This window comes from Ixodes scapularis, unplaced genomic scaffold (genome assembly GCF_016920785.2).
Source record: "Ixodes scapularis isolate PalLabHiFi unplaced genomic scaffold, ASM1692078v2 PGA_scaffold8__174_contigs__length_109621045, whole genome shotgun sequence".
In the NCBI taxonomy this organism is placed as follows: domain Eukaryota; kingdom Metazoa; phylum Arthropoda; class Arachnida; order Ixodida; family Ixodidae; genus Ixodes; species Ixodes scapularis.
Genome location: NW_024609883.1, coordinates 98,950,434 through 98,962,930, shown reverse-complemented (window position 1 = coordinate 98,962,930; position 12,497 = coordinate 98,950,434). Strand labels below are relative to the sequence as shown.

Genomic DNA, 12,497 nt, shown 5'->3' with positions numbered 1-12,497 from the left:
GGACGGAATATAGTATCAAAATAGCTCACTTGTTGTCTTGGGTGGGCGTGTCTTGGGGAAAAGGATACCAATTAATCGTCCGCCGCATATTCCGACGCAGGACGTCCTTCTACGCACCATGAACAAGACCCTGAAATCGGAGATTGGCCACCAAAAAGCTACCATGATCTTCGAGACGTCCAAGATTGTGAACGGATCAGTGTGAGTTGATCGTTCGCGAATCATTGGACTAGTTGTGCACGGAGAGGCAAGATAACTAAATTGCAGGATGTATATATCAAGAAAACTATACAGTACAGGGACCTTTCGTTATTTTATGGAATCGTTATAAAAGCTTTTAGAAAATTTTCAGTGAGAGTATGCATCGTCCGTTCCAAGTAGCATATGAAATGGCATTGGCCCTCTATTTTCGTATTTAAAGTTTCCAAAAGTACGAAACAATTTTTTTTTTAAATGCTTCGAGCAAGGGAAATGTACGTGCTTCCAGAATCAATGCTCTCACGGTGTGCAAAATGTAAAACGGATGCCCGACGTGTTCTTCCCCAACAGTTCGACAGTATTTGACTGAAAAAATCAAAAGGCGCTTGTGCGCATATATTGATGGAAATACTTAACCCACCTGCCTGGAGCACGTAAAAACTGTTGGCCCATCGCCACAACCATGGGCGTACCAACCGGGGGGGCAAGGGGGGGCACTTACCCCCCCCCCCCCCCAGCTATCAGAGTGGGGGGGGGGGGGCAAGGTATCGTCCCCCCCCCCGCCCCCCCCCCCCCCCCCCCCCCCCCCGAAACAGCCCGCCACTAAACAGGGCAAACACTGGCCGGAGGCGCCCAAGGAATACCAAGGGCACCGCCCCCGGCCCTGGCGGAGGGCGGGGGGGGGGGGGGGAGGGATCTGATTTGCCTCCCCCCCTCAAAAACAAGTTAGTACGCCGCTGGTCACAATGTATACACCACGTCATGTTTCCGACCTCACAAAAAGGCGGTGACGCTGACTGCGGTACAAAGGAGCATGCGGCAACACTTTGCAGTGCCACTTTGGTTTCCATACTCGCGCGCGCGCCCCCAGCACTAGTGGAAAAAACGCAAGATTCTAGAAAAAGAGTTCGTACATCGCACCGAAGTGGGAAGTAACAACAGGGACTTTTAGAAAACCTTTAGCGTGTTCCGCGTACCGCACTATCAGAGCCTTCGAAGCATGTTTATCAGCGCGTGCCCGGGTGATACCATGACCGCGGGGCCCACGTTTAAAAGCCTGCTTCTAAGGCTCCGGTAGTGCGGTACGCGGAACACGCTAACGGTTTTCTAAAAGTCCCCAATGTCTGGTTCAGACAGTTGCATTGGCTGCGTTCAGAGCGAGAGAAACGATACCAACGTTAGAGTCACGGGCGCAAGTGTTTGCGCGAATACACAACGTGATGAAGCAACGGAAGAAGTATAGCTTCGTGAAGTCGTCACGAGTCAGGGTTCTTCCTGTATTCCTCGTTCGCTGCTGTCGTTTTGGTTGCAGCGAACGCAACCGACCCGAGTCTCCGAATTACGGTGCCGTATAGAACGGGTCTCCGACTGGTGTGTTTACCGCGTCCCAAAGTGTGGTCCCTCAATTTCCGCCTAATGACGTCATACAAGTATCATGTTGTCGCCGGCCACCAGGTGTCGGGACGTTGTGTCGACAGCGACACTCGCGTTCGTTAGTGCTTTTCAGCATGGCACTCCTGGTTTTGTGACGTCATTCGTTGCCACTGTGGGACCACTTTTGACGTATTGGCACGATAGGACGCTTAACACACTATTCGAATTACATGTTCCAGCTGGCACTGCGTACTCCGAATCAGCCTTGATGGCTACCACGTCCGCCTTTCTCTCGGGATCGTGGTAGCACGTGGAGGATAGCGTGAGCACAGATACGCTCGAAGCGTGATCTTATCAGAAACCGACCCAACTTATATAACAGCGTGAAGCAAAGGGATCAATGGCTGTTTGAAGGGCCCGTATAAAACGGTTTCTGAAAGTACGGGGCTCGAATTTCGTACAGGGGTGGCAGAAGAACCAAGGTTTTAACAATTCCGCTGAACCAACTTACTCGAGTAAAAAGTTAGAAATAAATAAACTTTAGGTCACTACCTATTAGCGTCCGTCTGCTAACGAGAGGCGTCCGATTGGCGCAACAGCCGACAAATAGCGGCAGTGCTCTCTGCGAAAACTAGAGCCACTAAATGAGCGCGCTTAGAGTATCGATACACCGTTCCCGATATTGTCGTGGACGCCGCCATTTTGGGGCTTGTGCAGAGAAGACGCAACTGCCAATCGTCATGATTCAAAAGTGCGACTTCCTCAGCATTAGATTCGGTGTTAGGAAGCTCACGTAATATTGCTTTGCTCTGTCGCGAATTGTTTAGACATGTGTGGAGGGCTGAAAAGCGTTTCCCCTGATTTCAGATAAAGCTTCAGATAACTGGCAACTATTATTTTAAGACACAATATGGCCAAGTGTCGTTACTCTGAAGCGCAGCTTATTTAGTGGCACTAGCGCCAACTAGCGCCGACACGTAGGGTTCCGTGGCGGAGGCTCCGAGTGCAGCATTTTTCAGCGTCAGCTTCGGCGATGACAGATCTATTGTCGGTGGCTAGTTTTGGAAATTTACCTCTTTGTCGAGGTGCCTCACCCAGCGTATAACTGTATTCGCGGTGCGAAGCTCGCTAGGGCCTTTTCTGTTTTTCTCATTATGGGTAGCGCACGTGCTACCCACGCAGTTAAGTTTTAATTTTCATAATGCATAAAAGCTCGGCATTGCACGTGTTTTCACCAACAAAGGAAATTGAAGTATCCTCACTCTGGGTTGTGAAAAGATTCCACCAGGCGGCGATGCCCAAACTTCTCGCCGGAAATATCGAAGCCCGGAGGTCGCCGTCGAATCACGGCACGAAAACGTCGACGGACCTCTTCTGTCCTTTGGCACTCCCCGTACCAGAGAGCAGCCTTCACTCGCTCACTGGGAGCTAAGCGCACAATGGGAATGGCTTACACCCCATAACAGCACGGGTAAAAGTTGCAGACAAGAAAAGAGACGCGGTAACAATCAGAGAGTGCAAAGCAGACGACGACTTATAGTCAGAAATGATTGTTGAAAGAACGAGACAATACATGTTTTGTTTTCTTTCGTTTTGTGTTGATTTTTTTATGTTTTATTGAATTCGCGCAGAAAAAAAGCGCATCACTTCTGGCTCAGAGCCCGTCGTGGCCGTCTGCGATCTTATGTGCCTCCATCTGTTACCTGTCGCGCCAATCAGACGCGTTTCGTTTGCAGACGAACGCCATATGTAGAGATTTCAAGTTTTTGATTTCTAACTTTTTACTCGGGTAAGTTAGTTCATTGAGATTTGAATAGCTATAATGCACGTTCTCCGGCCAATTCTGTTTAAAATCGTAGCTTGATACGTTCAGAAACTGATTAATGCGCTCACTTCAAACGGCCATCAGTCCCTTTGTTTCACGTCGTATACATCGGCATTTCTCGACCTCGCGGCTGCCTTGCAGGGAAGTGAGGGACGACCTGGGATTCCGCGACGAGTTCTTCCACCTACGCTACAGCAACTGCTACTCCTACAACGTCGAGTGGACCGGGTCTGGTGTCAGAGAGAAAGAGATTGCTCGACAGATCGGTACGTGACATTGCACTTTTACTCCGATTGCCGCCCTCGGCTAACACGGCAACGTGCCGCATGAACCGCGTTTACGACCGATTCCGACTAGTGTATTTATCCATTACCTAGAAGACAAGGACTACGCAAACACAGTGAGGGCGGAGGCGAGCTGGTGTAAGTTTCCCATTTACCATGATAGCAGTTTATTCCAAAAACGAAAAAACGTTCAGCCTTTCCATTCTCCTGAAGAAGGAAGACCAGCGGAGCTGTACTCGATACAGTGTGTGCTTCTTCTTTGTCGCCGTATGTTTTTCGCGCTGTTTCCTACGATGAATTCCCACCAACGCACCCAATTATCCATTCTTCTATTATAGCTGGAAAGGTTGCCGCCATCTACGAGCGGCGGCGGAAACCATACTGGTTGTGTGCTTGCCGCCGTCGCTTATAGATGGCGGTAGATGTCCAGGTAGGTTTGTGTCGACATACACGGACACGATCCTGGGGTACCTAGCCCTTAATAGCTCCGCTGTAAAAAATTGTGTTTATATTACTGCGCACGTCAGAAAGGCCTACCCGTTCGAATAATTCCACTTTTTTTATTACTCTTTTTCTAGACTTGCGGGTCATCCTGTTTCTGGAGCAGCGAGAGTACCCCCAGGTGGACGAGTGGCCCGGGGCGCAGATCGTCTTCCACGACCCCGAGGTTATTCCGGACCCCGAAGAGTCCGGCATTCCCCTGCGCGCCGGGCACAACTACATCTTCACGCTCAGACAGGTATACAAACGGCCTTCGAAGCAGACATAAACACGAAATGAACTGGAGACATATGCTTCAAGCATTTCCTAAGCACGTTTGCTTCATACGCACGTACGCTCGGAACATGCGTCAGGACGGTTTTCGTACGGCCAATGTCACGGGCCTAACCGTAGGTTGTGCACGCGCTGCCCGCGCGGTTATGTTTTAATTTTCGTAGTGCACAGAAGCTTGGCATTGGCTTCGATGCACTACGCAGAAGCTTGGCAGCACGAGGAAGCTGAAGTATGCTCACTCTGCGTTGTGAAAAGCAAATTCCACCGGGCGGCGATTCATAAACTTCCCGCCGTGATTTAGTGCTGTGCGCCGGGGTGGCGCTGCTATGAGCAGTGGTTCATTAAAGAGACACTGGGAGCCCCAGGGCACTGGACGCCCAAAAACGTTGGTGTGTGCGTGTGCGTGTGTGTGTGCGTGTGTGCGTGTGCGTGCGTGTGTGCGTGTGTGTGTGTGTCCGCGCGCGTGTGCGCGTGTGTTCGCGTGTGCCCGTGTGCGCGTGTGTGCGCGTGCGTGTGTGTGTGTGTGTTTGTGTGTATTAAGTCCCTGCGCAGAACACGTATTCCGAGAGCTCCTTTCATTTTGAAACGTCGTCCTGAAAGTCCACCACTAAATTATATTTAAAATGATTTTTGCGAGTTTAAATATTGCGCTAATAATTTTTTTGAAAAGCTAATTTTTGACGTGCGTGTTTTATACAAAACCATTTGAAAGGTGTTTGGGAGTTTAATGCGCATTTAAAAAGGTCCAGGCGCGTTCCTCCATCCATCCATCCATTCATCCATTCATAAAGGAACAAGTGCAAAGTGTCAGGCAATGATTTCGTCGGTGCTTATCATCGGCGCATCTTGCCTCTAAACTATACCGGAATACAAGTTAAGAATGCGCCAGGAGCTCCTTCCACATTCTCGTTATCGCCGTCCAGTGTTCCTCCGCGCTGCTCAAGTAGTCCGCTGTCAAGGCGGACATCGCGCTTGTGGCAACTGCCTTTCATGTCCCCCCTCGCAACGAGCGCTAAGCATACACGTGGCGTCTCCGAGGCGAACGGGTCTATGTACAGCTTGGCGTGCTTTGCAGCGTCTCTCGTCGAACTACAGCGTGTTTTGCCACTTGACGCGGGTCGGGGATTCACTTACGACGTCGCCTCGTCTTCGTGGTGGCGTCGGTCTTGTACGTGGTGGTGGTGTTTATTTGGCGCCACCTTATAACCATTGTGTCCGACCGTTTTCCAACACCTATTGCTGAGTGCCGTTACCGGAAAAAAGAACTATAGGAGGTATTCACTGGACGCCATATTTGTGGGTGCTGTTTAGAGCGCATGCTCAGAACGAGCTCACATGAATAGCCTGCTAATACCGGCAACCTTGATGGTGCTAAATGCACGTTCCAAAAGGACTGCGGAAGCTCGCCGTCAGCACGCGCTTAGCAGCAGCGCACACGGATATGGCCGCCAGTGAATACTCCCTATAGGTTTGACCAAATGAACTGATCACGGAACAATAGTTTTTTGCTTTTAATATTCCTTCCACTGTGCCAGATGATCACCAAACGTCTGCCCAAACCCTACTGGACCCGGTGCGTGAACTACCCTTTCATTCGACGAGAGAGATACGTGATGAAGATGACGAAACAGGTTAGTGTGCACTTACAGGGATTGCATACTGGAACTCGAAAAGCAGTTAAAGAACCATTTGAAAGGCAAAACAAAAAGCTGGCTTTAATTATTTTTATTATACGAATTGCTTAGAAAAGTTGGTTATAAACGGGTTTTGTGGCTGCTTGGTTAATAGCGTCGGATTAGCACTTTGTTTGCTCAATACAAGAACCTGCCTGTGTTTATGCAGCATTGCGTTAAAATATACAGAGTATACATAATAAAAGAAATTTTCATATATAAAAAAGGATAATCGCAGGCTACTTTATAGACGCGTTAATTTCAACATTCTGAACACATCTAATTTAAATATTAAAGGACAGATTGTCATTTTTTTTAATAATTATAGCAAAACTAAGAGGAGGAGGAAGGATTGATACCTTCCCTTTTATGCATTTTTTTATCGTCTGTTTCTATTGTCTACGTGCATCTAAAGTTCCCTTGTACTGTAGGCAACGCGAACCATTGCACTCAGCTTTCCTCTTTGCCCAATACCTGCACCCTCCAATATTTTTTCTATCCCATCCCGGCAGCCGCCGCCATTTTTGAGCTCGCCAGGCGGTGAGAGCAGTCGAGAACAGGTTCCACGGGGTTCGATTTTCGTCAAAGTGAGATCAAGAGCGTTCCCGGCTGTTGATTTGACGTGACGTCACAGCTTGCACGCAATCAACCATTGAGAGAGCTTTGACCCGTTTCTGGGGTCCACAATCGGGTAATACTTTGGTGAGTGAGAACGTCTCGCCAACAGAAAATAGCGAGAGAGAGTCCTCGCGGCGTCTGTCGTGCTTGTCCTTAGAAACTCTTTCAACCACCGGTCGACTTCAGCTTGTGTACGGCAGCAGAACTTGAGACTCGCAAATTAGGTGCGAGTTGTCAGTGGCTTCCAACGTAAAATAGCGGACGATCCCAATTTCAGCCCGCGTGCGATATTCGTAGCAGACGATGAACATTTTTTTTTTCGGTCTCGGACACTGTACGGTGTCATCTCGTTTTCTTCACGTCTGCGAATGGCGTTTCGTAGCAGACGAATCGCGCTCTTGGCTCGCGTTAGCAGACGAACCGTCTACGAACGCTACCTTCGCTCGCTCCGCGAGAGGCACATTACATCTCGCTCTCACTTCGCGGTGACAAAAATCGGACCCCCGAAACGCGTCTCCGACTGGTCCGTTTAGCGTCCAATCCCGCCCATAACTCAAACGAGGTTCCAAAGTGGCGTCGTCAAACAGCATGACACTCCGAGTTTTGCAACGTCCTTCGTGGCCACTTCGGAACCAGTTTTGATGCGCGGGGGCAGGATAAGACGCTACACACGCCAACCGAAGGCGCGTTCCGTGACGACGCGTCAGCTGAGTGCCTCGCGTGCTTTCGCAGTTGTGCGAGAAAGAGTGCGCGTACAACGCTTCGCTCAAGCTGTGCCGCTGCATACGGACGGACGTGGCCCTCCCCTACGACGTCGAATGGGACGTGCAGCCGTCTGGCAAGAGGCGGTTCTGCGACACCGACATCCCATGTGAGTATAAAGGGGAGCGAGAGCCGCTAAGACTCGCCGCGTGATTGCACGTCTAACGGCCTACGCTTACCGGTTCGGGGGTGACCACCTAGAAGATAGTAGAGAGTTTTGCCAGATGGTTTTTTTCGTCCCGATAACGATACCTCCTCTCCCCTCTGGCGGCCTTGGGCATGCATCCTATCGTTATCGGGTGCCGTTATCGGGGCGAAAGGACGATCTGCTAAAACTCTCTACTGACTTAAACGGGCGGCGCTGCCCCCTGGACCCACTTGCGATGACGTTTGGGGTGGAAAGTTGCGGGCCTTTTCTTCTAGGCGGTATTGGTGTGACCCACTGCGATGCAACTCTCTCCGTTCCACAGCGACGCGGTGCGCGGAGTTGAAACGAGGTGGCGCCAGTGGGAAAATGGCACACGAACGCGCTTCCGGTCCGCAACAACAGACTGAAAGGGGCAGTGACACATCAAAATAATTTTCTTTATTATCCGAAACGATTCACAACGATGCCGGGACAATACCCTCAAAATTCTGAACTTGGAAATTCAGTATTTGTAAAGTAAAAAAAAAAAAGAAGAAAATTCCCAATAGCCGATTTTGAAGTTCCTGCGCGATCCGCTCCAGTGTGGTGACGTTAAATATTGCGGAGCCCTGAGAGTCGACTTTCTTTCACGCCTCCGCCTCTGCTACTACCGCGACCCGAAGCGAGGAGGTGAGGAGCGTGAGAGAAGTGCGCCGGCGGACCGGGAAAAACAAGGAGATAGGGGAAAAACCGGTTTCATTCCGTGAGTGCCGTGTCGCCCGCCTATCGCAGCTAGCAGACGACGCTTGACGTCTGAAAGACTGCCCCGGAGGAGTCACAACCGAAACTACGACCCACAGACACCGAACCCAGTTGTTTTGGCCGTTTGACGATTTCCTTTTCGAAGTCTGAGAGGTCGTCTGGCACCTAAAAGAGACCACTTCCCCCGATTCCCCGACTCACCGATCATCCTCTGCTACATGCGTCGAGCGCCGCCATGTTTTCCGAGGGAGGATACAAATCCATGGGAGGCGAGATGACATTGGACTCCGATTTTCGGTATTTCAAAAAGAAGGGCCGTAGTGCGTTCGCAATTGCGTTAAAAAAAAAAAAAAAAAAAACATGTTTTACAATTGCCATTATTAAATGTTATAAAAATGTTGCCTGCAAAGCTTCTAAACTTCACGATTTTTGACGTCACGAAACAAACGAAGCGAGGAGGTGAAAAGCGGAAAAGAAAAACGCGAAAAATAAAAAAGCGCGCGCGCGTGGAGAGTTTTTTTTTTTTTTTTCACGATGCGATATTGTTTTGCGTGTCTATGACTATAACTTACATCGTTTTAGACAATAAAAAAAAATGCGGCCTTTGGGGTGTCAGTGCCTCTTGAAGGCTTTGCGGTGTTTCCGAGATCAAATCTACATGCGCCTTTGTGTTACCCGAAATGGTCGTTCATAACTAAAGTTCCCTGTTTCCAAACTTTTTTTTTTTTTTTTCAGGTTTGAAAGATTTTTTTTTTTTTTTTTTGGGGGGGGGGGGGGGGGGGGGGGGGTGTATATTTTGCAACAGATTCGGTGTTTTTCGGTTTCAATTTTAGGTGTCGGACGAGAAATCGGCGTTTCGGGCCTCATGTTGAACAAACAGGACAAGAGCATGGAATTCTTCAGCCTGCAGAGATCATGCTCGAGCCCAGAATACTTGAAAAACGTCCCGGTACCTATAATAGAAGGAAACGAGATAAAGGGACTGGTGTCCAAAGAAAGTAGCCTCCTGGCGGACTGTTCAGCGTGGCTGTGTTCGAGGTAAACACAAAATAAAATTGTAGTTGAATATAGTTTTTCCCCAGAAACTTGTGTTTTTTTGTTTGTTTGTTTTTATGCGAAGGAAAGCCCTAATTCCGTGGTTTTACACTATTCCCAGATTGTGATAAATCCGGCTTGGGGGTTGATTTGTGCGGGTTTATCGGTATTTACCGAAAACACGGAACCCTACTCATAACAAGGGTTTTCTGTTTTCGGTAAAGACTGATAAACCCCGAAATTTATCCCGCCGTGCCGGTCTCATAAATATCAAGGGAAAACCCCAAAAAACGCCAAATCGGAGCTGTTCTTGATTAAGAAAAATACGAGCTTCACGGGAAGAAAACATTTTAACTACAGCTTTACTTTGTGTTGACCCCGAGCACAGCTCCAGTAAATCCTGCGTGAGACTTCTTGCTCCTAAAATATACTTTTTTTCCCTTCTTTTTCGTTTTCTCTTTTCTTTTTTTTTTATTAGTACGCGGGCGTTTTTTCAAATATTCGGATTACGCATATGTTCCCTTGAGGTCAAAGAATCTCGTGCACGTGTTCTATTTTTTATCAATATAAGCCGCAATAAACCTTGATTGTCCCTACGATACCCAAAATGAATAGCGAAAAACGTGGATTCTATTGTACAAAACAAAATAAACTCGAACTAACATCCCTAAAGTCGAAAAAAAAAATACCGAAGACGTGGAAGCCTGCTTATAAGATGGTCAGAAGTATTCCAAACCCACAGTTTAAAAAAAACAAAAAAAAAAAACACAGATGCGGAATCAGCAAGGGCTTCACGATATATGGCGCCAGCGTTTAATCTCCCTGTAAACAGAAACACATTCAAACGCAAATATCTGAACCAGACTTTAATAAAAATAAAAAAACCTCGGCAGATCGCTCCGATCACTCCGATAAAGATACCCGATACTCCGCAGCCGCCTTTGCGCATGCATCCTATCATTATCGGGGGCATCGGAGGTATCGGAACGAGATACCAAAACTTTCTATTTTCAGGAGCAGGTCAACACCGCCCGCCGTATTCAACCACCGGAAACGATACTGCCTGAGTGACACGGACCAAATTTCTTGTAGATCTCGCAGTTGACAATCTCCACGGACAGTGTCGTTCCAAAAACGGTCGTTCTCCGTTCTCCGCACGCGACCAGGCAACGGTGCCAGAGTCGTTCCAATAACGGTCGTTCCCCGTTCTCCGCACGCGACCAGGTAACGGTGCCTCTGGTTGCGATCCTAACGCCACCAGAGGGCACCACTCCGACGGGCACCTAGAAAGACTATTTCAGAACGACGCTCTTTTTGCGCAAACCTTACGTTCACCGTTAAAACGAAACAAACAATATAGTCACTTTTCACCGAGGGCAATGTGAACCCACCATTCCACCTGTTTTGTCACTTCTGTTCATATACATGGGCCGGGCTGATAGTGTAGCGAGTGCCACCGAACGGAGGTGCCATGAAAAGGCTTTAGGCAGTCTAGGAAGCCTGTCAACCGACTTTGATCTGCTACAGTAATGTAGCGGTGCAGCCGTAATAAAGGATCTGTCACACTCCGGCGTGGAGGCATCGAGTGCGACGTAGCTCAGAACACGCACCTTTCCATTGGCCGGCGAGCGGGAACTCGACGACCTCTTCAACCAGTCAGTATCTGTGTGCGCTGCGCTACGGCACGCCTGCTAGGCTCAACGTTGGGGTGTAACAGAGGCATTCGGTAGTGTTTTCAAAAGATAGCTTTTTATACGCAAGTTAGCGGGCGTCATTCGCTGAGTCATTCCTTATGCGCTAGTCGCTGCGTTCTGGTATTCAGTCCTTTGGGATTTCGCTCACGCTACGAGTTAATGAGGTAACTTGAGGAGAGACAAAAGTGTAGCGTCACGACATTCGTCATCGTTCTGTGTGTGTGTGCTCTGATCGCCTAAACCAATCAACGACCGTGAATGCACAGTGACCTTGCGCGTTTAGTATCTTTTTTTTTGTGCGCTTTTATGTGCTCTTACTTTCACTATACACTAGGATGTATGGTGCAACGGAGTAAGCTCACTATGAGCAGGCGAAATTTGCCGCGGGAGCTGCAAACGCTGCTCCTGCCCAATAACTCAGTTTTCATCAAAAAAAAAATCGGCACATCTGCGCATGCTCCGGATCAGCGTTACGTCACAAAAACTAGGTGACGAATAGCGTAATACAAGCGGCTTAAAATGTGCGTACCATCCTGCCTCCATTGCGCCGACCGTCGACCGAATGCCCAGCTTAAAACGACTTGGCTTTCCCTCATGAGGCCTCTTTCAGTGGGAAAGCCACCTTCACAAGACAAACTCATGACCATTCATAAAATAACGCAGTTTCCAAACTATATGGCTAGGTAGGTATCTGTCGCAGCCTCGAGGGTCAGAAAATAAGCAAGTCCTATATATAAAGGAATAAAAAAACATAAATAAACAAAACGAAAGCATTTTATCACTAAACAATTTAAAAATGGAGTAAAAAAATGTATCCAAGGTGCAATAATAGAAAACCTACATGGCCAATACCGGGACTCGCGAGTAATACAGTTCAATGTATAGACAATTGCAAGCATGGCGCCACGACTGGCGCCTAAGTGTTCAAGCACGTGAGGCGAGCGCTTGAGCGTAGCTTTGGCAAGCTTGGATTTGCACGGACTGATCTGCACGAGCAGGGACATGGCGGCGGCCTGTCGCCCCACTTGCAATCGTCTATAGTACAATTGAATATCTAGCTAATTATGACATATAATAATTGCAGACCGGAAACCTCACCGGGCATAAATCGAGGCACTTGGGAAAGTTGGCACGCTTGCAAATATCAGAAGACTAACAGAAATGGTAAGAATTATTATAGCAATATGTCAACCTGATGACACAGGAAAACGCAAAATAATCTTTAACGTAATTACACAGGCATAAAACAGGGGACTAGAAATGGAGATGCCGGTGATGATAACGTGAAATGTGACACAAAACTATCAGCCGGATATTAAATCAAAATGAATATGAAGCGTTTGGTAGGTGTCCCAGCGCAGTTTCTTTGCA

The 12,497-nt window shown here is 48.3% G+C and overlaps 1 protein-coding gene across 1 annotated transcript in view; it reads left to right on the top strand.

The window, feature by feature from the left end:
• The window catches only part of LOC8034943 (degenerin unc-8), a 41,859-nt gene that overhangs the window by 3,678 nt on the left and 25,684 nt on the right, over positions 1-12,497 (top strand). The window contains exons 4-8 of the mRNA XM_040502962.2: positions 101-201; positions 3,539-3,663; positions 4,260-4,420; positions 5,991-6,086; positions 7,479-7,617. Of these exons, the coding sequence (XP_040358896.1) occupies positions 101-201; positions 3,539-3,663; positions 4,260-4,420; positions 5,991-6,086; positions 7,479-7,617 (622 nt within the window). The remainder of the gene's footprint in view (positions 1-100; positions 202-3,538; positions 3,664-4,259; positions 4,421-5,990; positions 6,087-7,478; positions 7,618-12,497) is intronic.